Source organism: Sinocyclocheilus rhinocerous, unplaced genomic scaffold (assembly GCF_001515625.1).
Source record: "Sinocyclocheilus rhinocerous isolate Xijiao unplaced genomic scaffold, SAMN03320098_v1.1 scaffold771, whole genome shotgun sequence".
NCBI classification, from domain to species: Eukaryota; Metazoa; Chordata; class Actinopteri; order Cypriniformes; family Cyprinidae; genus Sinocyclocheilus; species Sinocyclocheilus rhinocerous.
In genome coordinates, this window is record NW_015640450.1 from 85,914 (window position 1) to 112,951 (window position 27,038).

General features: G+C 36.5%; 4 protein-coding genes across 8 annotated transcripts in view; 1 reads left to right on the forward strand and 3 right to left on the reverse strand.

Moving 5' to 3' along the window:
- Positions 1-1,856: 1,856 nt before the first annotated feature.
- Positions 1,857-5,633, reverse strand: LOC107752846 (uridine phosphorylase 1-like). The gene is made up of 8 exons (XM_016568916.1): positions 5,475-5,633; positions 5,262-5,313; positions 4,740-4,851; positions 4,491-4,649; positions 3,453-3,567; positions 3,120-3,329; positions 2,862-3,008; positions 1,857-2,612 (listed from the first exon to the last, which is right to left on the reverse strand). The coding sequence occupies exons 2-8, from the start codon at positions 5,297-5,299 to the stop codon at positions 2,464-2,466; spliced, it is 930 nt and encodes a 309-aa protein (XP_016424402.1). The 5' UTR covers positions 5,300-5,313; positions 5,475-5,633; the 3' UTR covers positions 1,857-2,463.
- A 2,595-nt stretch (positions 5,634-8,228) lies between these two features.
- Positions 8,229-19,139, reverse strand: LOC107752831 (RNA-binding protein 12B-like). 2 transcript variants are annotated; one of them, XR_001641393.1, is made up of 4 exons: positions 18,946-19,139; positions 15,117-17,082; positions 14,610-15,044; positions 8,229-8,238 (listed from the first exon to the last, which is right to left on the reverse strand). XR_001641393.1 is itself a non-coding variant. In XM_016568893.1 (3 exons), the coding sequence occupies exon 2, from the start codon at positions 17,058-17,060 to the stop codon at positions 15,153-15,155; it is 1,908 nt and encodes a 635-aa protein (XP_016424379.1). In that variant the 5' UTR covers positions 17,061-17,082; positions 18,946-19,139; the 3' UTR covers positions 14,445-15,044; positions 15,117-15,152. The 2 variants fall into 2 exon arrangements, 1 of the variants encoding a protein (XP_016424379.1); XM_016568893.1 differs by lacking the exon at positions 8,229-8,238 and having other exon boundaries at positions 14,445-15,044.
- Positions 8,287-11,492, reverse strand: LOC107752832 (uncharacterized protein C8orf88-like). 3 transcript variants are annotated; one of them, XM_016568896.1, is made up of 7 exons: positions 11,460-11,492; positions 9,870-9,949; positions 9,692-9,732; positions 9,490-9,565; positions 9,239-9,348; positions 9,059-9,111; positions 8,287-8,928 (listed from the first exon to the last, which is right to left on the reverse strand). In XM_016568896.1, exons 2-7 carry the CDS (start codon positions 9,940-9,942, stop codon positions 8,919-8,921), a joined length of 363 nt encoding a protein of 120 aa, XP_016424382.1. In that variant the 5' UTR covers positions 9,943-9,949; positions 11,460-11,492; the 3' UTR covers positions 8,287-8,918. The 3 variants fall into 3 exon arrangements, with proteins under 3 accessions (XP_016424382.1, XP_016424381.1, XP_016424380.1); XM_016568895.1 differs by lacking the exon at positions 11,460-11,492 and adding an exon at positions 10,996-11,120 and having other exon boundaries at positions 9,870-9,946; XM_016568894.1 differs by lacking the exon at positions 11,460-11,492 and adding an exon at positions 10,996-11,120.
- Positions 19,140-23,109: 3,970 nt separating the features above from the next.
- LOC107752833 (histone-lysine N-methyltransferase SETD2-like) overlaps positions 23,110-27,038 on the forward strand; it is a 30,845-nt gene continuing 26,916 nt past the window's right edge. For both annotated transcript variants that reach the window (XM_016568897.1, XM_016568898.1), the window contains exons 1-2: positions 23,110-23,735; positions 26,517-26,639. In XM_016568897.1, coding sequence (XP_016424383.1) covers positions 26,611-26,639 — 29 coding nt within the window. In that variant the 5' untranslated portion in view covers positions 23,110-23,735; positions 26,517-26,610. The remainder of the gene's footprint in view (positions 23,736-26,516; positions 26,640-27,038) is intronic.

Sequence of the window (27,038 nt, forward strand, 5' to 3'; positions counted from 1 at the left end):
GAATCTTCAAGGTGCGTTTTGGCAAAGCTCAGTCATGACTGCATGTGGCCTTTCTTGAAAAGTGGCTTTTTTCTTGCAACTCTCCCACACAAGCCACATTTGTGGAGAATTTGTGATATTGTTGTCACATGCACACAATGACCACTCTTTGTCATAAATTCCTGCAACTGCTTCAGTTCACCCCAAAATTAAAATTCTGTCATCATTTACCCTCAAGTTCTTCTGTTGAATACAAAAGAAGATATTTTGAAGAATGTTGGTAGCCAAACAGTTGACATTAGCCTCTGACTACCATAGTATGGAAAAAATACTATGGAAGTCAATGGCTACCATCAACTTATTTTTTTATTAGGCAGTCACTCACTGTATGGACAAGTCACTTCGGGACCAAATGTTGGTTTATGAGAGATGTGTTTGAGCAATTTTTCATACAATAATTTGAGTAACAGGGTTGAACAGTTTAGATTGGTGAATGCAACCAATTTTGTGTAAACACTGAGATGGAGGAAAGAGATTATTTGTCTTGTATGCTGTACAAAGGGTGCAAATGATGTTATTTATTTGGGTGTTACATTTTTGTAATTGGGAAATCATTCAGCAACATGTTAAAATTATGAAATTGTATGATTTGAGGATAATTGTTAGATACAATCCTGAATATCAAAACCACCATTCTAATAAAAAAGACAAAGATTTATGCAGCAAAATTTGTCACATGAATACGAACATAAATGCTGTCAAGGCAACTCAGCAGTCTCTGAGACTCAGCCATAAATTTCGAATAAAGGAATGATTCATCCAAAAATTGTAAATTTGCTTAAATTTACTCAATCTCACACCATCCAAGATGTAGATGAGTTTGTTTCTTCATCTGAACATATTTGGAGAAATTTATTACGTCACTTACTCACCAATGGATCCTCTGCAGTGAATGGGTGCCGTCAGAATGAGAGTCCAAACAGCTGATAAAAACATCACAATAATCCACACGACTCCAGTCCATCACAAAATATCTTGTAAAGTGAAAAGCTGTGTATTTGTAAGAAACAAATCCATCCTTAAGGCATTTTCATTTTAAATGGTAGCACCTGGCCAAAATACCAGTTAATAATTCTTAACTTTTCCTCCAGTGAAAAAAAGATTGTAAAGTGAAAAGCTGTGTATTTGTAAGAAACAAATCCATCCTTAAGGCATTTTAATTTTAAATGGTAGCATCTGGCCAAAATACCAGTTAATAATTCTTAACTTTTCCTCCAGTGAAAAAAAGTCCATGCACTGTTGTCCTCTCAAATCAAAATCCACAGGAATATTTATTTAGAACTGTTTTGGACTGTTTTTCGACGTTTTCACTGGAGAAAGCAATATTATAGATAGAGGACTCGTATTTTAGTGAAAGCAACGGTTTGAGGTTAAAAAATGTCATGATGGATTTGTTTATTACACTCAACTTGTTGATTACTTACATCACTTGTCGATTATTGTTTTTATCAGCTGTTTGAACTCTCATTCACTGCAGAGGATCCATTGGTGAGTAAGTGATGTAATGATAAATTCCTCCAAATACGTTCAGATGAAGAAACAAACTCATCTACATCTTGGATGGTGTGAGATTGAGTAAATTTCAAGCAAATTTCCTATTTTTTGGGTGAATTATTCCTTTAATATTCTTTATTACATCTGATTATTTTAATATTCTAATGTTCCTAATTGACCTTGATATTGACTTTTGATATACTAATATTGACACATTGTAAACACTTTCTACACAGTATTTTTTTTAGCATTTATTTCATATAAGACTGAAATTGGACTACATACAACTTTCATTTATTAAATTATTTCATCTCTGGGTTTTATTTGTCAGAATCTTGTATAACAAAACATTCAGTTACGGAAATAAAATAATACTTTCAATGTTAAACATAGCAAACTTAAGGAGAAATATTATGCAATATTTAATACATTTGTGAAAATAAAATTAAGACATTTGTGAACATTACAGTAAAATTTGTTTGTAACATAACCATAGACCAACAAACAGAGGTTTATTGTTTTTTTAAAAATGCTTCCTTGGACCCTTTTAAGGTAACTAGTGCTAAAACCGCTTAGTTCTCTCTCTTTTTTTTATAAAATCTTTCCCTTTTACACAACTACTTCATCAGGAGTAGTTTTAATACAGTGCCTTTTAAAACAATAATAAATATCTGTTATAACATAATGTGCCTATTACCAATTTAAAACGAGGAAATTAAGGTATTACATTCAAGGCATGAGGTTGCATGAGCATGCTAGTAATTGCAGTATTAAACTGCAGAAAAATTCAAAGGTATTTCTGTTATCTTGGTCACTTTTGATAAACTTATAAGAGCTGCTTCTGCTTGCCATATATTCAAATAACTGCACTATACTTTTCCCTACCTTCACCTGGGACTCTTGTAAAAGCTTTCTTGAAAAGCTTTCAAACTAACTTTTCTTATAGGCATTCAGCTTCTTTTTGATGTAATGTCCAACCAAGACCTGAGGTCGCTGCTGGTAGCTATTCAGGATGTCATGAGAGCTGGTCAGCTGGTCTCCTTTCAGTCTGTCCAACAGCGTTACACACACAACCGCAGCTGAAGAAACAGGAACAAATTCTTCAATATTATCACATAACCTTAACCCATCCATAATAAACAACATCAGCAGGTTTAATGTGTGACAAGATGTAAAAATCAGTCTGCTAAAACAGACAAACTGCAATAAAAGATCATAAACCTCTAGCACCCAATTCCCATGCATAAAGGCTTTTTTGTATTAACCTAAACAACCAATGAAATATCACAAACTTGCGCTCAGTAAATGGTGTATTAAAAATGACATACCTCGAAGATTGCTCAGTTTGCACATGGCCGCAAACACAGATGACTCCATCTCAATGTTACGAACCCCAGCGGCATAGGCTTCAGCAAGATAGCTCTGTTTATCTTCTTCACTGTACGAGCAGAAGGCCCCATCCAGCCGAGCTTGACCTGTACCAAGACAGAGCATTCATTCAAATGCGACAAACCCAACCGTGCAAAAAAATTGACACTGCAATTGACAATTGACACTGATTCTATAAAGTCTTAAAATATGTATACCTTCATAGAAGTCAAGGGTGCACATTGTGTTACCGATGACAGTCTCAAACTCTGCAAGGTCTTTGCCACACTGAAGAAGCTCCTCTGCAAGTTCCGCATCGAGTTCTGTGCTCCTGACCACTGGTTTTCCCAGGATGATCTGCTCAAGGCGAGGCTGGAACACAGAATCCACTGACTGTTTGGTAACCACCACAATACCTGGCTTTAAACCTAACAAAAGACAGAAAAAACAGCTCAGTCAGGAAATGAGTAAAAAAATCCCATGGATTTACAACATCAGGGTGAGGTTGGAGTTGATTTTGATTAAGCAGTTCAATGGTAAAAGCAGTGTACCTATTCCACCTGACGTTCCGATGCGCACTACAGTGACATCAGTGCAGTGGGCATGATACAGGAGCTTGATAAGCTCATGCAACATTATAGAGATAGATGGGATGCCCATGCCATGCTAGAACACAGAAAAAATTCAATGTTAACATTCAGACAAACTTAATTTGCAATTATGCACTTAAAGGTACAGACAAATGCACTATAATTAAAGGTGTTTGATGGCCACTGATACACAAAAACACTACACCATTCAAAAGTTTGAGGTCAGTAAGTGGTTTTGAAAGAAACCAAGGCAGCATTTATTTGATCAAAATACAGTAAAAACAGTAATATTGTAACATATTATTGCAATTTAAAAATAACTTTTCCATTTGAATATATTTTAAAATCTAATTAATTCCTGTGATGGCAAAGCTGAAGTCATTACTCCAGTCTTACTAGCTATGTTTAAATGCACCAAAATACGGTTTATAATCGACTGATGGCTCAATCGGACTAAAAAAAGTTTTCATGTGAACAATCAGTCTGACTGAGCTTGATCCAAGTAATAATTTGACCTAACTGAAAGGGGTGGTGTTGACCTGACATATTCTGAACCACAGGGAAAAAAATTAAGAATGTAAACGCATCTAATTGAATTCAAAAATACCTACAGATTGCACAGATCATGGTGAGTGGGGGCACTGCATATATATGCTGAAGTTTTTTTTTTTTGTAATACATGTAACGCAGAATATTGCAATGTTTAGGATTCATATAAACAGAACCTTCAGAATCTGAAATTGAGGAAAATTAGTGCACGTAAACATATTCTAATATGCATATTTGTACTCTATAAACATTCTTTGTTATTATCACAGTCGTGCTGCTTAATATTTGTGGAAACCGCACTAGATTTGATCAGGATTTTTTGATGAATAAAAAAGTTCAAATGAACAGCATTTATTTGAATTAGAAATCTTTTGTAGCATTGTAAATGCCTTTACTGACCCAAGACTTTTGAATGGAATTGTTCATGTGGATGAGTTTGAGTTCACTCACACTGACTGACAGCACAGGTCCAACTTTGTACATTGCATAGCGATCGGTTCCTTCACATATATTTGGGAATTCAGCATTAGGCTCTGATAGCCCCAGTTCTTTGGCAATGTATTCAGTGAAAGACTTCATCCTCCACGGACTTCCTCCTACACACACAAACTGAGACAAAACGTACAACCAAGTGAGTTAAACAGACCTGGATAATTCTAAAGGAGTAAGATTTTAGTATGGAAACGAATTGAAGTTTACTTTGACATCTCCAAACATCGCTGGTAAGTCGTGAGTGGATGTTCCCAGGTTAAAATGGTAAAGGATGTCATCTTTCATGGAGTCTAAATGGGGATTGTTCACATATATGGACCTATGCAGGGAAAATATAAGTTTGGCAGTTATATGAAACAGGACAGCTGTTGGTTATTGTCCCCACTGTTAGGAGAACTGTTTAAAGTAACACTTTTAACCACACGATATAACGTAATAACTGTCAGGACTATGTAACACAGGGGTCGTGAGAAGGGCGCTCAGAGGAACATATGATTTCCGTTTTGTATCGCTTCTCATAGAACCAAATGAAACTTTTTCTTGTGGAACAACTTTTGTGTCCAGCGAATGAATCTGTCATTTATACAATGCGCTATATAGTGTTTGATGAACAAATATAAAATCCTTAGGCTACATAAATTACTGAATGACATATGAAACGGAAGGGCTGAAAGTCCATGCACATAACAAAAGAATAAGGAAAAAATGAAGACACGATTTCATTCGTACCTATCGCACGCACCGTTCTTCTCTTCACCCAGCGGCATTTTCTGTTTTTTTCCTGAGATGGACACATCAACAGACCATCACTTTTCAACGTAAAAAAAATCGTCTTGTTTAACAACTCAACCTATGCATAATAAACAACTTTGCCTAACAATAAAATTAACTAAACAGTATTAATTAAAGAATAGTTTCTTAACAAAGTTCAATGTTCGTTACCGTGAGATGGACGTTTATAAGCCTCCTGATGCAGTGTCCGCCGGTAAGGTCACTTGACAAAATACCATGGGTTTCGGTCAGTTTCTGCTGCTGTAAAACATCCGGCTGTGCCGCTGGTGTACGTGACAGCAGCGTGTTTTCCCGCAAACCCCGCCTCCTGCGGCAGGATGGACTAGTAGGAGCAACGGATTGGACAGTTGAGAAGTCCTTCATAGAAAGGATCAGTACAGAGGCGGGGCCTCATGTCTACAGGCTGGATACTGGTGCGCGAGCACCACTGACGTTACTTTTACTACCTTTTGACATTGAGATGACTATCACAAGTTGCTAAAATTACCTGAAATTACATCACATAAACTATAGATATATTCCACCAACTTTTGATAATTTGTGTTATTTTTTCATTATGAACTCTTTTTTTGTTTGATGTATCTCATGCAATTGTTTCAGAAATGAAAACATAATCTAAAACAAAGGCAACCTGAGCAAACCCAAAATATATATATATATATTTTTATGACAATGTTAATGAAGCAAAAAAGTCAACTGATACCAACTGGTCCTGTGTGAAAATGTATTTGCCCATGTAGTTATTAATTCCCAAATCTGCATGCATAAACTGCATGCATAATGCGGTTCAGCTGGACTAGACACAACCAGGCCGGATACTGCCAGCCCTGTTCAATTAAATCAACACTCAAATACAACTTTTTCAACAACATTAAGTTGATTAAAATGTCTTACCCTGTAACACACTATGCCAAAGGTGAAAGAAATACCGAAAATGCTGAGGAAGAAGGTGATTGAAATACATCTGTCTGGAAAGGTTACAAAGCTATTTCAAAGGTTCTTGGACTCCAAAGAGCCACAGTGAGAGCCTTTATCTCCAAATTGAAAAACTTGGCACAGTAGCGAACCGTCCCAGAAGTGGCCGACCTTCCAAAATTCCTCCAAGACCACAGCAATGACTCATACAGGAAGTCACAAAAGACCAAAGGAACTGCAGGCCTCTCTTGCATGGATGAAGCTTACTGTTCATGAATTTATTCTCAGAAAGACACTGGCCAAAAAATGGTATCCATGGAAGAGAGGTGAGGCAAAACCACTGCTAACCCAGAAGAACATTAAGGCTCATTTGAATTTTGTAAAAAATGTTCTGAATTTTCCACAAAAATAACATTATAGCTATGGTGTGGGGGTGCTACAGGGCCTGGGACACTTGCAATAATTGAGAGAAACAGGTCTTCAGTCTGTAAATTGAAGCTCAAGCCCAACAGGATTACGCTGCAAGACAATCATCCAAAGCATAGGAGTAAGTCCATCTCTGAATAGCTAAAAAAAAAAAAAAAAAACTAAATGAAAGTATTGGAGTGGCCAAGTCAAAGTCCTGACTTGAACTACATTTGAGAGGCAGGATCTTAAACTGGCAGCTCATGATCAAACCCCCCCCCAGCAGTTCTGCAAAGATTAGTGGACCACCACACAACAGCACTGTGAAAGACTGATCTCCAGTTATTGGAAGTGTTTGGTTGCTGCTAAAGGTGGCACAAGCAGATATTAAATTAAGGGGGCAATCTGTTTTTCACATGGATAGGTGTTGGGTAACTTTTTTTTTTTTGCTTCAATAAAAATAAAGTAAAATAAAAACTGTATGTGTTTATCTCACATGTACGCATGTAAGAAAATCAATAAAATAATTAAGCAGCAGAGCAGCAAGTAAAAGAAATGTTTCTTTACTGAGTGTATTCAGTGGAATAAATCCAATTTCAAGTTGAGACAATGAGTTGACAAATTAGTGTGATACAAAAAGCAAATATTGCCTCTGCCCAGATGTGCAAATCAGGGGAAATAAAAAAGATATCCTTGCATAAGATCCAGAGCGGTCGATTAATTTAACTTTTTTTTTCTAGTAACCTTTAATAAAATAATATTATAATACTGAAAAAGCCACAGTACTGTAACAAACACTTATTCTGTGCTCCAATCCACTTCACAGCAATTAATTAAATTTCAGACATATGCATACTTAAGCAACGAAATAGATCTATTTTCAAGTGCAATGTTTGCAAAAAGTGAAAATAGCTTACTGTACCTTCAAAAAAAAATCCAAATGCTCAATAATTGTCAAATGAATTCTCTCTATATTGTCCAGGGTTAACATAGTTAAGCAAAATGAAAACATTCCCAATCTGATTCTATTAAAGGGATTGTTCACCCAAAAATGAAAATTTGATGTTTATCTGCTTACCCCCAGGGCATCCAAGATTTAGGTGACTTTGTTTCTTCAGTAGAACACAAACGAAGATTTTTAACTCAAACCGTTGCAGTCTGTCAGTCTTATAATGTAGGTGAATGGCTAAAACATACAATAAAAATAAAAAAAAAACATACACAAACAAAACCAAATTAAACCCTGCGGCTTGTGACGATACATTGATGTGTAAAGACACAAAACGATCGGTCTGTGCAAGAAACTGAACAGTATTTATATCGTAGACTTATAAGTGCATTACCGCCACCCACCTCACTCATTTACTTCGAACAGTTCGGACATTGCATGAATCAAAGGTAAAAAAACAATATAAATACTGTTCAGTTTCTTGCACAGACCGATCGTTTTGTGTCTTTACACATCAATGTATCGTCACGAGCTGCAGGGTTTAATTTGGTTTTGTTTGTGTATGTTTTTTTTAGTTTTATTGTATGTTTTAGCCATTCACCTCCATTATAAGACTGACAAACTGCAACGGTTTGTGTTAAAAATCTTCGTTTGTGTTCTACTGAAGAAACAAAGTCACCTACATCTTGGATGCCCTGGGGGTAAGCAGATAAACATCAAATTTTCATTTTTTGGGTGAACTATCCCTTTAAGTGTAACTCAGGCATATGAACTTGCTAGAAGTCAGTCTGTTATTTAAGGTGCACCTCAATCTTAAACACTTCAAGTTCAAATATCCACAATTTAATTTTAGCACCACAGACCATGAATCCAGAACAACTGTTTTAGTGCAGTGTAGTAACACAACCTACATTAGGCAAGGATCAAAAGCCTGAGTTTGACATCACAAATGTCTGATAAGGTAAAACTAAAGTGTATGGTCAAGAAAGGACAATGAGTTTACCATGACAAAACAGGATGTGGAAACTTTTGCAAGGACCAAGGCATCAGTGCTGTTAGTATCATTTAACTTTTTGTACTGTGAACTGGTTAGGAACAAGCATTGCAACACCTAGGTTGGAAATGTTTAAGTTTTTAGATTTTTGTTTGGTGTATTAATGTTTGTCTTTACAAAACTTCAGTTTTCATTGTAAAGCTTAAGACAAATATTTTACCCTTTATAACCTCGAAAGTTATCAATTTAACTTGTGACCCTTTCCACTTGGTCCCCATGCAGTGCAGTTTTAGGGCAATTAAAAAAAAAAGACTGTAAGAAATTCCCCACATTAGGCAGCCCTATGAAAAGAAATATAAATGGACAAACTGTTAAATCATATGCAAAACTATTAAAATGCAACACATAAAATAACAATGTCAACTCAAGCTCTTGCACTGGTTGTGATATTAGTTTTATGAATGCACTTACAAGTCCTCGTTGTTGTAGTTGGTGATGAAGTATCTGGGCACATCATTGGTTCTCTAGATTGGGTAAAAAATGATAATTGGAAACGTTGTGCAAATACGTGTTTATTATCTTATACAGAAACCATATTTTGCCAAACAAGTGCTTCACAAAATCTGAAGGAAAAAAATCCAATCAACTCACTCCATTCTCTAAAACGATTGGATGTTCTGGTAAAAACTCAGGTTTCATCTTAGCCATTGGACAACTTGCCAACTTGATGAGGAAGTCCCGAGTGTAGCAAATTCTTTCGGCTACAGTTTAAACAACAACAACAAAAAGTATTATAGGATCTACTTTAAAACTGTATTATCAATGCATTGTTTTTCTTCTAATTAGAGGTATAATCATCTCCCTGATTCGTTTAGGGAATTTATACTGAAGCAGACACTTGCCTTTCTTCTTTGGTTGGGTGCTGGTGCTTTGAAGATGCAGGATTTCATAGAAATGCTCCACTTTAATAATGTTGTCCTGTCCACAGTAAAAACAGTTACCGGACAAAAAAAGACACTCTCTCAAGAGGAAAAAGATAAGCAAAAAAGAGGCCAGCAGCTGCAATTAAATTCCAAAGCATGAAAATATTAAAATTGGTCTTACTGGCTTTTCTACCGGCTTAATCTCAGCATAGCTTTGAGGCACTATAATTGAGATAACCAAAAAAAGCACACAAACACACCAACACACACAGAAAAACATAATCAAACTGGCATCAACTGAACTGCATTGATTTGCATTTTTAAAGATTGAAACCAGTATGCACATTCACGTTTGATACCTTGATTTATGTTAAGACGGCGCAGTGGTCTCGCTGGTTCCAGATTTCTGATGATCCTTTTTGAGACATCCATTTTTCTGCTTAAGGACAAACATTTCAACATATTACTGTTTTCACCTATTATTGTGAACATATTGTCAACATGTTATTGTTTTCACATTTCAACATATAATTTTCACATTTCAACATATAATTTTCACCTATTTCATTTTCTTGACAAGTTACAGGGCTATACTTGACTCTATATAGAAGGATGCGATCCACTATAGAATCAGCCACACATTTTTATTTGATTCTAATTAAATTATTCCATGTCTAAATGCCATAAACTGCTCAATTCTGAGTACAAGTGGAAAAAACTATGACCTAATATCAGAACATCATGATATTCTGTTCATGCCATTATGAAGTCAGGTACATCTGTTAACATTTGTCATTTGGATTACATGCATTGGTGGATTACATTAACATAAATTTTTCAAGAAGCCATATTTTAGTTTAGGTAAACAGGCTATTGGTTATTTATAGCTCAGCAACAGGTATTTCTGGGCCTAGTATTACAGTTAAACTGGATGGTGTACAATATTATCCAGTTTTACACTAACATCAGACAAATAAACTGTCCAGTACATTATATGAGAGGCAGATGGTCACCAATCTAAGGCAGGTGATGCACTCAGAACTGTTCTTCTTATATTTAGAAACATAACGGAAAAAATGGAAAAGATGACAGATATTGGCAGCTTCCCTGACGCACAATCCACATCAATCTCAGTTCAGTTAGGCTAATATCTCACACGACGAATGAGTCAGGTAAATATACTTTGTGAAAACCATCAGACATGTACTGTTGAACTGAAAAAAAACAAAGAATGGCAACATACCAATGTTAAATACGTCTAAAATATTGAAAATAAAGGTGGCGTGAACTTCTGACTCAATCGGCATCAACGGTGCTAGCTGCTAGCCACGAACCACGACGACTGCGAACTTTTCCCTTGATAATCCAGTTTTTTTTTTTTTTTTATCACATAACATCTTCACGAGAGACAAAAATGTAACTCAGAATTATGTCACAACACAATTAGCCCAAAATAAACGCGTAATTATAATAATGGCACCTTACACGTTCTCTCTGATAAAGCATCCAGCTTCAGTCACCGCGCTGACTGTCTCTGTCATTTCCAACACATTGATTCAGACTGAGCTCGTGACTCTCTTCATCCCTGCGTTCATTATGACTGTGGATGAACTCACCCAGTCTCACATACACACAAAACGATATCTAAAATATACTTTTCCACATCTTTCATTGTTAGCTAGTGTTTGAGTTTGCTAGTATAAAAGTTTGGTTCTTTGTAATTCTTTTTTTTAATCTCTCTCTTAAAACAGGTCAGATATCTACTAGAGCCAACATTATGATAACCATATATAAAATGTTCTACAGAATTAAAAGTCCTGGGGTATGAATCTTCAGAAAAAGGTTTTAGTTAAGATTCTGTCATTAGATTAATATAAGTATTCACTAAGCATGGGCTCTTTGTGCTATTTAAATTCTTATAAAGTATAGGTTCTTTGCTGAAATAATACCTGATCACCTTGTGCTGGTTTTAGTTGGTCATCCAGCCTGGACATAGCTGGTTTTAGAGGGGTTCTGACCACTTCTTTAGCTGGTCAGGCTGGGAGACCAGCTGGAACAACCAGCTAAAGCCAGTTTGACTAGCCTAGCCAGGCTGGGCGACCAGTTTAAACCAGCTAAGACCAGTTTAGGCTAGTTTATTAAGTTAGAAGTTCAGGGATTTGAAACCACCTGCTAAACAAACTTTTCAAACTGGTTTTGATAAACAAACATGTATTGTTCCCCCTTTCTAACCTGCTGTGAACAACTCCTTACCCACACCTTAGCTTTGGGTTTACTTGACTACACAATCCTTTGCACTGGCCATTGTGACCCAAAAGCATGACCTCACTTACCAACTTGTCACAGCGCTCTCATTTCCTGCCATTCTTGTCATTACCTGATAGTAAATCACATTGCTACAAAATAATGATGTGCATACTAACATATTCTTTGCATGAAATTATTAAATCTCCCAGATTAATGCCTATAATTTATCCCTTTTTGGCTGCACCCTACTCTTGGTAGTAGGCCTATGACCATTTTTTTTATGCATCATATTATTATTTTTTTTGCACTTTACAAAGATTCCACAAATAGATTAAAAAAAACAAAACAACTCCTGTTCTATAAAAGTGCAATTTATTACTAACCATCTCCAGAATTCGTATTACCTTCTCACAATCTTTTTTTAAGTATCAGGCCCACACTTCTACCAATGCAGTAATTTTTTTTACTGGATTCATGGTACTGCAGTGTCCTCTAGTGACATCTTCTTTCTCAGTCGATCGCTTGATTGTTAAAAGCCGTTGTTGGTACGAGTGTATTTGACTGACGGCTGTTAATATAAATACTGTGGTTTACACTGTGGTTTGAATCACCTGGAAAGTGGTCCCAAGACAATGAGCTGCACATATAGCAGAACAGTCTGTAAAGCAAAAAAAGAAAAAGACCTGAATGCTGAAACTATTTCACCTTCTTTATTGTTTGCAAACAGCTGGCTGTGGTTGACAAAATGGAATAAGCATCAACTACATAATTCATAAAAAATATGCATAGTGTAAGTCATAAAAGCGTGATTCAGTTGCTTAAGTTAGACAATTATTGCTTAATGCTGCGAGTAACATAGGCCTAGAGAACCCTGTATATTTGTTGTGGATTTTGAATGCATTATTATGGCATTTATATGTGTATGTATATATATATATATACATATATATATATATATACACATACATACATACATATAGCACACAAAAGTCTGAAGACATTAGTATTTTCACCAAAAAAATTAATTAAAATGTTTTAAGCCAGTTATTTTACTATTACAGTTACTATCTTTTGCCTTAGTGTGTCAGTACGAAATATCAGATTGCATTTCCAAACATTCCTTTTACCATTAATTGTAATAATCCAGTGAGATTTTTGTATGCACAAGGAGTCTGACAACAGCCAGTGCTCCACACAGAGATCTGATCTCACCCAGTCCATCTGGGATTACATGAAAAAATCTGGAAAAAACTTAAGACTAAATACAGAACTGTCAATGTCTCCAAGATGCTTGAAGAAACCTTCCTAAAAAGCTACATAATTAATTACTACAATTAATGGCAAAAGGAATGTTTAAGCCAGTTATTTTACTATTACAGTTACTATCTTTTGCCTTAGTGTGTCAGTACGAAATATCAGATTGCATTTCCAAACATTCCTTTTACCATTAATTGTAATAATCCAGTGAGATTTTTGTATGCACAAGGAGTCTGACAACAGCCTTGCATGAAATTATTAAATCTCCCAGATTAATGCCTATAATTTATCCCTTTTTGGCTGCACCCTACTCTTGGTAGTAGGCCTATGACCATTTTTTTTATGCATCATATTATTATTTTTTTTGCACTTTACAAAGATTCCACAAATAGATTAAAAAAAAACAACAACTCCTGTTCTATAAAAGTGCAATTTATTACTAACCATCTCCAGAATTCGTATTAACCTTCTCACAATCTTTTTTTAAGTATCAGGCCCACACTTCTACCAATGCAGTAATTTTTTTTACTGGATTCATGGTACTGCAGTGTCCTCTAGTGACATCTTCTTTCTCAGTCGATCGCTTGATTGTTAAAAGCCGTTGTTGGTACGAGTGTATTTGACTGACGGCTGTTAATATAAATACTGTGGTTTACACTGTGGTTTGAATCACCTGGAAAGTGGTCCCAAGACAATGAGCTGCACATATAGCAGAACAGTCTGTAAAGCAAAAAAAGAAAAAGACCTGAATGCTGAAACTATTTCACCTTCTTTATTGTTTGCAAACAGCTGGCTGTGGTTGACAAAATGGAATAAGCATCAACTACATAATTCATAAAAAATATGCATAGTGTAAGTCATAAAAGCGTGATTCAGTTGCTTAAGTTAGACAATTATTGCTTAATGCTGCGAGTAACATAGGCCTAGAGAACCCTGTATATTTGTTGTGGATTTTGAATGCATTATTATGGCATTTATATGTGTATGTATATATATATATATATATATATATATATATATACACATACATACATACATATATGCACAAGGAGTCTGACAACAGCCAGTGCTCCACACAGAGATCTGATCTCACCCAGTCCATCTGGGATTACATGAAAAAATCTGGAAAAAACTTAAGACTAAATACAGAACTGTCAATGTCTCCAAGATGCTTGAAGAAACCTTCCTAAAAAGCTACATAATTAATTACTACAATTAATGGCAAAAGGAATGTTTGGAAATGTAAACTGATATTTCCTACTGACACACTACAGCAAAAGATATAAATAACCGACTTAAAACCATTATTTTTTTTTTGGTGAAAATACTAATGGCCTAAGCCTTTTGCACCGTGACCGTACTGTGTATATATGTGTGTATATATATATATATACACACGCATATATGTGTGCATATGTGTGTGTGTGCCATAATATGTGTGCACGCAAGTAAATAAAACAATGCAAATCCTGTTTTTCCAGTAGGCTGTTAGAAAAATTTGCTCTTTTTTTTTTTGCTGCATTGGCTACTTCTTCTATAGATTATATTGGTAATCGAGGTAACTGGCAATTATTTTTGCAATTATTAAGATAGACTTATCACAATATCATTATTGGATTGACCATGAAACTGAATCAACTGGTCAAGAAACCCATTGTGAACCACTGCAAGAAAAAAAGCACCCCGAGAAAGAAATCAGAAGTAGCAGATGCATTTAATAGCATTAAACATGAATTGACATTTATCTGGATGCAGGAAGAAATTTACAATTCCACAATGTTAAGAAGATTCTTTTAAATCTGATTTTATCTGAAAACAAAATATATTGTTGACATATGTTTAGTAAAATCTCAAATTGTAGTCATTACTCTGAGGGGGAAAAACATTTAACAGCACAAGTAATACGGAGTCTAGATACTGTCACTAACGTGCATACAAATGCATCATTTTCGAATAATCAAGATATAAAGTATGAATCTAAATTAAAGCAGTATTTAATCTGCAAGTTTATGAAAAGCAAGCAAAAAAAAAAACATCACTTGTTAAATCAGTGAAAAAAAAGCACATAAAGCTTTAAAAAAAACGAAAAAAAGTAGGAAAAACACCAGTTTCATCAACACTGTAGTCCAAAAGCATATCTACACAAGCAAAATCTGAATTTTCCTGGTGCCGATTGGTCGTCCATTTAATTCTTGAAGAGCAGTGAGCGCCTCTCTGTGGGTTTCGAATGCTACTGTTGCTGAACGTCTGGGAGCTCCATTTCTATCATACAGCAATGAGGCAGAACCTGGAATCACTCTGTATCCATAGAAGAAGTCATAAATCTCATCGATCTTTATCTGAGAGGGTAGATTCACCAATTTAAGACAAGTCGGACCGTCAAGTTGTTGGTCAGGTGATCCGTAACACTGACGTCCATTACCATCCGGTCCCGGCCCAAATGCATCATTGTGGCCAAAATTAGGCTCAAAGCGATCACAACCTCCATAACCCGGGCGCAAATTAGGCTGCATCTCACAATCATCTTGAGGCATCTGGGTGTTTGAAAAACAAGGACCATCTTTGTAAATTTCGGTTCTCTGAAAGTTCTTTTCTTGCGGGATATCCATCAACTGGTCATTCACGCCAAACTTCTGCATCTGGCCCATCGTTATGCACTTAAGCATGACTTCGGATCCAAGAAACCTCTGTCCGTTTAGGGACTGTGCCGTCATGGCCTCCTTCTCAGATGGGAAGATCACCAAAGCCTCACCGAGCCCAGCTCCTCTTTCGTCCCGCAATAAGACAACCCTATCCTCTGACAGCGGAAATCCATGAAAGAAGTCCATGATCTCCACCTTACGAACATCAAATGGGAGATTGCGCACATAGAGACACCTCAACTGCGAGTCAGGATTGTTTCGTTGAGACTGGGCCGCTTCTGCGGAGCGTCTCAACCCTTTTCCCTCATCTCGCAAGTCAACAGACGATTCCAACATGGTGACCATTTTCTCCTTGGAGATGGGCGACACGTACACTACCTTGTTCATCAACATTTGCTTATTATGAGCCAAGCCAGCACAATAGTCTGTGAGATTTCTAAACACCACAACAGCCGATTTGGTCCTATCATCCTTTTTTTGGGCAAAGATAATAATCTGATCATCTTTCAGAGAAACCGGATGAAGTAACACCCTCAAATCTCTCTTTTCAACCATGTAAGGCAAGTTCTCAAACATGACGCAGTATTCTTCATGAGAAGGCGATCGTGATCTTGACTTGTAGGAAATGGGAGATCGAGATCTCGCTCGATCTAAGGACGCTCTTTTCCGACTGTCCGGTCTAACAAGACCTCCTTCTGCCAGCCACTGCTCCTCGGAGCATCTTGTTAGTTGGATATATCGCGGTCCCATGTATTGCCGATCCTTCTTTAGACCTTCGACTGCATCCACTTTGGTAGCAAAGCGCACAATACTCTGGCCGTTGAACAATCCTCTGGGGTTTTTCAAAAACATAATGTCTTCGATCTGTAACCCACTGAAAAAGGTATAGACGTTGTCCTTTGTCGCAGAGAACGGCATCCCTGTTAATTTCAGGTAAAGTTCATCTCTCTCTGACACACTCCCTTCTCTCTGGGATCGTGTCTCACTGAACGAAGATAGAGGTGGCCTGTTCCTCATCTCTTGATGATCCGGCCTTCGTGTATCTGCTCTCTGGTCCTTACTGAATGGCAGAGGACCTCGTTCCGCAGAAGGACTTTTGACAACCTCCTTGTACATGCCCCTGTTTTTTAACTCAGGCCTTCTAGTGCTTTCCTCAAGAACACTCTGCATTTCTGACTTGCTACTCAGGAGCAAGCTGACGGGAGAGCCCTTAATGCAGCCTCCCGAGCGCGTCATCGCTCGTCTTGCATCTTCATCAGATGCAAATATTATAAAAGCTTCCTCAAGCTCCCCACCAATTATATGAACCCCACCATCAGGGATTCTGAGCCCAGTGAAGAAATTGCGAATGTCCTCAGAACCAGCCGTGATTCTGAGTCCCTGTAATCGGATGACCACAGCCATGATGGAGCACACACAACAGGACCTGCAGACAAAAGGGGCACATATAATAGCGTTATCGCTGACTCAACTGTTGCCTCCATATCACAATATTCAAATGAGACCCCAACTATTATTTTCAAACCAAGGTTAAACTGCAAAGTTAAGCGAAACAGACCTCTCACCACCAAAAAAAATTAGCTAACAACAATAACAGCCAGTCTGGAGCAGATAATGTCTTCTGATCCATCAAAACAACTTTATTCCACAAGATTCGTATTAACAGGAAAGACTAGTTTTACAACCTTCAACATCATTCTTTCAGTTTCTGCATGCAAATTTGCAAGTAATATGAACTCCATTCTCAATTAAAACTTATCAGCTGACCACACTATCAGAGGGGAAAAGATTATGCAGTTTCAAGAAATTACAGATATCGCTACTAGCATCCATACAGCTGAAAGACACTTACTGCATCTAACTGTAAAATATTATGTACTTTTAAATCCTGTTTGTTATAGTTTTATATACAGTTTCCAATAGAAACTTATCAAATAGCCACTTGCAAACTGCACAGCCATCAAACCAAATAATAAAACAACAGTTCAACACACTGAACACACAATTCCACCTCACTTTAGTGCAAAATCTTCAATTACAAAAGCTTTTAAATCAGTGGTTCTCAGAAAGGGGGCCTCAGCAAACTCATTGTAGCAAAAGGATCTAGATTACCATTATTATTGTTATTAATATTTTCATAAGTTATAAATTTATGCCTTTTTTAGATAGCACAGTGAAGGATAAAGATTAAGGAAGGAGAGCGGGGAACAAGACCGGCAAAGAAACACAAGCTGGGACTTCTAGACTTCTAAAATAGACAAAATTGGTCCTAGTTAACATTTTACTGAATTGTTTAATCATGGTTATGTCATTACAGCATAAGTACTAAAAGAAATACATTCTTTTGGACAATGTGGGGCCTTGGAGTAAAAAGGGTGGGAACCACTGCTTTAAATACAAACAATGTGACTCAGAAATAAAGTTTACCCTCGAGCAAACTTTCCATTTTACTTCAAATTAACACACACAAAACTCACAACGCATTTACATCTGAACTTTCTAGAATTAAATAAACAATTTTCTGTAAACTTCTCTTGTAGAAAATAAATTTCCATTTAAGATAAAGTTTAAAAGAAAAAAAATATATATTAAAAGTCTTGAAAAATTATCCAGTCTTGTGGGGAAAAAAATATTTCGACGGTCAAGTCCCAATGCCACCGAAACCATCCACTGGGAACACTAACCGAGGCGTATTTTCAATTGCAAAACACTTAGGAAACAAAAGCAAGGAATCTGCCATCGAGTTTACAACGAAATATCCCATTTTGCTGCACTTTTTTAAGTAACCAATGCATGACTGATCTCGCATTTCCACACAGAAACATTATCACACAAACTCAACATGCTTTCCGCTTTCTCGTCGAGTCAAAGCATAATCCGTGCTACATGTATCACCCTTTTTTATTTTATGCGGTTTTATCATAACACTGGCGACTAATACAAACTTGTTTTTAACATATGCACCTCTGTAGAACCTTGCGTACATGCTATATGTGGTGAACCACGAGCTATTTGCTTTCTGAAGCAAAACTGCGCCAAATCAAACAGCTAACGTTAGCATTCAGGAGCATCGTCGATTTCAGGCAAACCCACCAACCCAGCAGTTTCAATCAGCACAAGGTACGCTGATACACAAATAACACACGGTACGTGACTTAAAAACCACCGTCAATTCCGCAATAGCTGAAAACATCGGTGAAAACAAAGAGTGCAGCTGTCTTCGGTAATATCGGCAATGCTAAAGCTGAGAGGCCCAGAATGTGACGCGCGCGGTATTGATCAAACTTACACAAAACAAAGGAGATATCAATCCTTTCCAAATATAAAAGAATGAGACATTAATGCCGCTCTACGGTGTCGTCTGTCCGATTCCCACCGTGACTAAGCAACAATTTCGCTGTCGTGATATCTGAAGCAAGGACGAATCGCAAGAAACTACAGCATCCGCATCTCCTCCACCGCCATCTGTAGAACTACGGAAACCCGGAGGCGCTGAAACGCAATTGACACTCGAAACACACTGTAACGGTCAATGGACAAAAATTTGTCTCACCAGTTTTGTACAGTTTCCTACGAATAAAGTATACAATTAAAAATAGGTATGAAATGTTTACAAAATACATTACACACTTCGAATATCTTGATTTAATAGAACTAAATGTGTCACATGGATGGTGTAACCATCAAGTAAAATTGCTCAAATATACTCCGTGACCTAAACAAATCTGAAGGTCAAAATATGTGGTATTTTAAAAGAGTTATTGACCTTCACATACCTCTAATTTGGTTTTCTTGTCACATAACTAAATGGCTTCATCTTGGTTACATTACACTTTCTTTCAAAAAGTTTTTCAATGTAAATATAATTTTGAAACAAATTTGCTTCACTTTTTTTTTTAAAGAAATAATAATGAAACATTATGCCACATAACTACTTAGGCCAGTATGTCTCTCTTTTTTTCCTAAGAATTTTAGCCTTTTATTGATATTCTTTATTTTAAATCTCTGGACAGTTACACAAGCTAGGAATTTTTGTCTATATTATTAACTACATATTTCACTAATTATTACTATATTTAAATATTACATATTTTAAAAATCTGCTTTGACGTCAATGGAAATTCTCTTTTTAGTGCCATGTGTTTACAGTACACCGTTTCCGTAGAAATTACTACTTAATAACTAGTATTATTTATTTATTTATGTGAATTTAAAAGGATTTGAGGGGGAAAAAGAAAGAAGTAAACAGTAAAAATTTAAATTATTGTAAAGTAAACAATTCAAACTATTTGCAAATAATATACAGCTATAATTTCTTCTCTTAAACATGACGGCCCAAAATCTAATCTCAAGATATTTAATGACTTTTTCCCCCCATTTATTCTGAACACACACACACACACTTACATTTTTTTTTTTTTTAAGCGAAAAGGTAAAATTAGAGGAGAAATTAAGTAAAATTACATGAGTGGAGTAAGATAGCCACATGACAGAAAGCCTCGAGTGGCATGTTGTTGCTAGTGTTAATTTAATACTTCATATAAGGCTAACTGACTGAAATTATTCAATTTGAATTCATGATAGTGTTGCTATGATAACATCTTTAATTAAATATGGGCAACTAAATCTGCTTATACAGTTATCATAGGCCCGTATTTCATAGAATAAATTTATCTTTCAGATTAATATTTTACTGGGATGCTGTTTTGTCTGTTATCAGTTATACACTTGTTCAAATAACTTTCAAAACACAATTCTAAATAGAATAGTTGATTTAGTATTTTATATTACTGATGACACTAGACACCACAGACCAGCCTAAAATGCAACTTTTAAAACGTTTTGTCATCTTAAAGGGATAGTTCACCCAAAAAAACAGTTGGTGTTTGCCATTGACTTCCATAGTAGGAAAAAAAATACTATGGAAGTCAATGGCAACCACCAACTGTTTGATTACCAGCAATCTTCAAAATATCTTCTTTTGTATTCAACATAAGAAAGCAACTCATACAGGTTTGGAACAACATGAGGGTGAGTAAATGATGACAGAATTTTCATTTTTGGGTGAACTATCCCTTTAACAACAAAAAGTGTTACGTAATGGATTGCAGTACAGCAGCATTAAGAATATTGAATATCGGGGGACAGTTTGACTATATCAAATTATTGCAGGGGACTTACCCCCTCAATGTCTATGGTGGTTACAGTACTGCTTACTTTCACAGTTGGGACAATAACAACTAAATGACGCTTGTTATCTAGCAATTTACAAACAACCTGATTTCAGAATAGTCCTTTGAGCAGATCCCTGTAAACTGAGATACAACAAAGGTTTAATGAGTCAGTGGTCCATTGAACACAATGATGTCCTCAATTTAACCTCTGTGGGGCTTTAGACATGATAAAGGATTCGTCCTGGTCACCATGGCTAGCTGCCAACACTGCCTAATAATTATACTCACCGTACTGAGGTAGCTACTATATTCACAAATAAAAGTTTAGGAAATCTTGAAAAAGGAAGCATAAATAAAATACATAAGAAGAAAGAAAATACAGTAAATGCCCTAATTGTGTCCACACATACAGGTCTGTCATCAGGTGGGACCTGTGGTGAATCTGGAAGTGTTCTCACTGTGAACACGAAACAAATCAGGTTTAGACAGACAAGGCCATTTGAAGATAGCAACACCACATCGGACCTGCAGAAGCGAGAAAATGTTAAGAATTACAAAAAAATCATCAAATGTGGGTCTTTTGAAGAGAGGAAGAGGCCTGCACTGGGCTCAGTGGGTGTTAAAGGGGTCATATGATGCAATTTCATTTTTTCCTTTCTCTTTAGAGTGTTACAAGCTCTTGGTGCATAAAGAAGATCTGTAAAGTTGCAAAGACTAAAGTCTCAAATCCGGAGGGCTTCATCCACTAGGGGGACACAACCTGGAACTGTCAGGATGTTTGCCACTGGAAACTCATCAAAAATGTCCTCATTAAGCTGAGAGCCAGGACCTATTGACTGAAGAGTGATGTAAAGTTGAGCAATAACAGACAAATCATACCCTGATCAGCAAGGCTCAAATACTTCTGCATCAACACCAAACAACAAAATAATAACCATGCTATTGTTTTTTAATATTTTAATATTTTTTAACAGCCCAAATTCAGCTGAAACTGGTAAGTAAATCATTAGTTTTTGTTCTTGTTTTGTTTACCTACCGGCTTACTCTCACAACACACACTGTTGTCAATTAACCATGTTGTGAAATGAACAGACCACAGAAGAGACAAAGTGCAGACCATTAAAATATTTAAGACGTTTTTATTAGAAAAGCCAATGACCATACCTGTGGCTTGAGATGACTGTTAGTAATTCTGTGTTAGAATACCTGCCTTCAAGTATATGATTAGTAACTAAACAAATTGACTGCATTGTCTACCACAGAAAACAACAAACACACCTGCTATCATGCAACTAGACATTTAGTTAAACATTATCTATATATCAGTGGTCTCTATGGCATCACTATGCAAAGCATTTGTCAATTTATTGATGCGGAATGTCTTTTAAAATACTTCATATATGAGCAATGAAAAACCATACAGGTTTAATTGTTAATACCAAAATCACTGAAAGGGCTTTTCATAAAACTATACACATATCAGTAGTATATAAATTAAATCTATCTATTAATGAAATCTATATTTTATTAAGATACTGCTGAATACAACAGATTGAGAAATATCTGTTAATAATAATAATACAAATAATTATAATTACTATTATTCAGAGAAAAGTCATCCAAAGCATAACAGGTCATTATACACACTTCTCATCTCCATATAAACCACACGCTGTTTAACATTATTTCTTAAAACTAACTAGTATTTTAATTTGATTGGTTTTAGTATTTTACGTTACTAGCACTTATTTTTAAATTACTAGTAGTAGTAAGTAATACAATAGCAACTGGTACCTGTTCAACTTTTCACTGTATTCATTGGAAACTAATATTCCTTTGCCACTAGTCAGTATGGAACATATATTCAAAACTACATTCAAACTAAACTATTTAACTATTACAATGAGATAAGTACTGGTAGTAGTAGCCTACCTAAAAATAGTTTATAGTAAAGTGGAACAAGTATAAATAACGTTGAATTCAATGGCAAAAAAAAAAAAAAAATTGTTACTATCAAAACTGAAAGTCATTTGTCACTATGTGGAAAGTGACTAGTAGCAAAGTGATAAATATCTCATGAGTCATGAATAGTTTCTGGTGAAATGAACATATAATAGTCACTATGGATTACTTCTAGGACTAGCAACATTAAAATAGATACTAGTTAGTCTTTTGGAAATAAATGGTAAAACGGCTTGCCATACACAAACTATCTTTTTTACGAATTCCTCCGGATTTCATATTTCCAGTTTATCCCGATAATAGTTGCGTTCGCTGAATTGATTTCATGGTGGGGATCCCACACACCACTGAAGGCCCATCGGGTTTCCATGTGTTGTCTGACCAAATGCCTTACAGAATAGCTTTTAGCTGCCTCCGTCGTACGTTACCTTTTGCATTAAACAATTTTATTCCGCGTTCCGTTGTAATGGAATATTTCTTAGCTTAACAAGAACCCGAAAACGGTCGGATCGTCATCAGTCCCTCTGGACAGCAGCGCATGCATGTCGACCTCCTCCTTCACGGCATGAGCTGTGGCTCGCAGAGAGGAGGAGCCGCAACCGGTGCATCGCATATCGACTCCACCAGATCATCTGAGGCAGCCCTACTACACCATGAACCAAAAAGGATGGTGCCTTCCACAGCCTGCTTCGTACTGATAAAACAGTACAGAGTCATCTAATGAGTATTTATTTTATCACCGTGGACCGAGCATTAAATTCAAACATTTGGATCTAGCTGTATGCTATCTAGCACCAGGTGAATTGTGTTTTCGTGAGCAGTTTGTTGCCCGGTGTGGATTTGACGGCTGTTCTGCTGGCTGTTTAGGAAAAATCAAGTGAAAGAGGTTGCCATCATTGTCCTACAAGATGGAGTGCTTAACCGAACTGGAGAAGTATAAGAAGTGAGTACTTTATAGCTGCTATGCGTTTGTTTTGGCACACAAAACATACCTAATGCGAACCTACATGCACTACAGATTTTAACCAATTAGCCACTGAGCTACCTAGTTTGAGCTATTAGCCATTGAGCTAACTTGCTAACCCACCGTTTACAGTGACCCGTTTTCATGGTTTCAGAGCATAAACCACAACTCAAACCGTGAAATAAGATTTTTTTTTAGAGAAAAATATATCATAGATAAGTTACGTTCAACAAATAGGTTAGGACATAAAAAATAACCTATCATAGACGTCTCAAAAGGTGACCAGAGCGACAGTTGACTTTGCAGTTAGCCAAAGGGAACTACTACAAGCAGGGACCGATCAATAAATGGAAATAAATTTCCTTTAAATAATAAAAAAATTGTTATATTCTTTTTTTGTTAGAAAATCACAGTTTGCCTAAAATATTTTAGGGAGTACTGTAATGTCAGTGTTTATCTTGTTATATTTTCTGGAAACACAAGTGAAATCAGATGCAGCGAGGCCTCCATGTAGGCCTCAAATCCACGAGGTAAATTTTTCAGCTGCCCGCTTTTCAGGGTCAGAGAATCTGCGCGTTGCCATTATGAACCAAGCAGTCAGTGCTGGAGGTACTGGTGACGAACCGAAGGCCGTGCTGTTAGGGAACCTGAGTTGTTGACGTTGTGTTGTTATTGTCATCCACGGCAATAACAGAACCGAGACAACTGTAGACAAAATACTGCTATGTTGTGCAAACAAATGTCACCCACATGCGCGAGATAACGTTAGCTCATCTGCAGTGTTCAAACATTTTTCGTCCACTTTGCCGAGACAAATCGATCTTAAACATCGTTTTATTATAAGATCAACTATCAAGCTTTTACTATTAAGAAATAATAGACTAGACAATCATGTGTTACTCTTTTATGTCAGATCACCAAGCGTGCTTACTGATATTATGTGTCCAGGGCACGCAGTTTACCTTTCACATTTGAGACAAAAGGCTGTTTGTCCTGCTGAGGCAGATAAGTGCTCTTCCCTCCACTTTACTTCTATGTGCTGCTGCAAGCCTAATGTTACAGATTACCATTTCAACAAAATTCTCGTTTTGAAAAGCAGCAAATGTAAGCCTTATTATTATTATTATTATTAGCAAAATATTTTAAATCCTAAAAAACGAAGTGTTTTGAAAAAACAAACATTGAAATGAATGAATATCATCTTTAACTGCATAAGCCAAGTAAAATGCAAAATGATTAATATGACAAGTGAGCTGAATATCATTTTGTAAATGCATAAATTACACTATTTACCAGCCTGATACATGGGACAAATACCAGGCCAAATATTATTTTACTATTAGTCATATTAATATTCAAATGACGGATGAATTTACAGCAGAATACTGTAAAGTTTGATTTGACATCATTAGCAAAATGAAGAGTTTCCCTTTTAAAATGTTAATAATCCTATTTCTTTTATAACCTCCATCATGCACAGTTATATAGTTAGTTTCATCTGAAAGTCAGCATGAAGATTCACTATTTTCTAAATGCATATTATAGATCTTATTGTAAACAATTCATCCATTCATTTTTTTTTTTTTTTACTTCGCAATTTTAATCGAAATGTCATAACTGGATGTTTTGGTGAAAATGACTGACATTTCTCTGCTAGCATATGCAGGACTTATGCAAGTCGTGCCCTAATGGTTAGAGAGTCGGACTCGTAACCCAAAGGTTGCAGGTTCAAGTCTCCTACCGGCAGGGATTGTAGGTGGGGGGAGGGAATGTACAGCGCTCTCTCCCACCTTCAATACCACGACTGCGGCTTCCTTGAGTAGGCCTGTCACAATAACAACTTTTTGTTGTGCGATATATTGCCCCAGAAATAATTGCGATAAGTGATATTATTGTCATTTTAAAGATCATTTTATGCCACTGAATATATAATCATAATGTAACAGCATAATAATGCAAGAAGGCCTACACACTTCCAAATGACAACAAACTTTTAATTTTTAAATAATGGGCGATATATTGCGTCACCAAAAATTATTGAGGTCATGTACATATATTGCGCGATAAGTCGATATATTGATTATTGCGACAGGCCTACCCTTGAGCAAGGCACTGAGCCCCCAACTGCTCCCCGGGCGCTGCAGCAAAAATGGCTGCCCACTGCTCCGGGTGTGTGTTCACGGTGTGTGTGTGCACTTTGGATGGGTTAAATGCAGAGCACTAATTCCAAGTATGGGTCACCATACTTGGCCACATGTCACTTCACTTTCACTTTCTTTCACTTTCACTTCTCTAATCATTTAGAGCACTTAAACCCACCCCTGCAAGCTTGCATTCATCTGCCTCCATTTTTCAGTGCAAAATCCAATCAACAATCAATGTATGGAACCAAGTTCCCCCCTTTATTTTTGTTATATTCAGTTGTCGCAATATAGGAGGAGAAAAAGATCTATAACTACTTCTGTTTCACTGCAAATTTAACATGGTTCTCGACCAGATCAAAACAGACTTGTGACCCGTTTTTGTGACCCACTGGTTGGGAGCCACTGGCCTAGACAGCAAAAACACAGTAACCTTCTTATAAGAATTAAAGCACTTCCAGTAGTGTAGCTGTGGATTTCTACAAAAATTTTACCTTTTAGCAATGAAACACCTGATGTCTTCATCTATAGACAAATATGTACAAATAAAGTGGACAAATATATTTGTATCATGGAATCTTCATTGCCTGAATGCAGTTATGCTGTCTCTTCTCCATAGGTGTGACATCGTATCAGAGAGCATACTACTCTGAGTTGGTTTGCCCCAGTGTTGCAGCTTCCTTCAAGTTGCTCAGCATCAGCTCTGCCTCAAAATGGATGCTCTGTTGAATCAAGAGCTCAGGTACTTTCTCAAGTATGGCTGTTGAGTGGAATAGAGTGCTATATAGCATTTGCTTAAACTGCCAGGAGAATGTTAATTTAAACAACTTTCACTTTTGGCTGTTGTTGGAACAGTAGTCTTCTTTGCAGTAGTGTTCTTCAATTGAGCTTCAGTGAACATAACTTGAATTCAATGTCCAATTTGTCATGGACCAATATATCTTTAGCTCCTTATGTCAACGGACAGTATGCAAGAATGTTAAGCCACACTTCCCTGCAATACTAATCCTGCTTCTCCAGTTCCGGGCTAAATTTGGTTTTGCACTATTGAGGGATTTTAGATAAACCGAGTGCCTGCATATATTATATGTAGACTTAAAACCCTTTTGCATTTCACCTTGCACTCTGCAGCTTAGGGTTG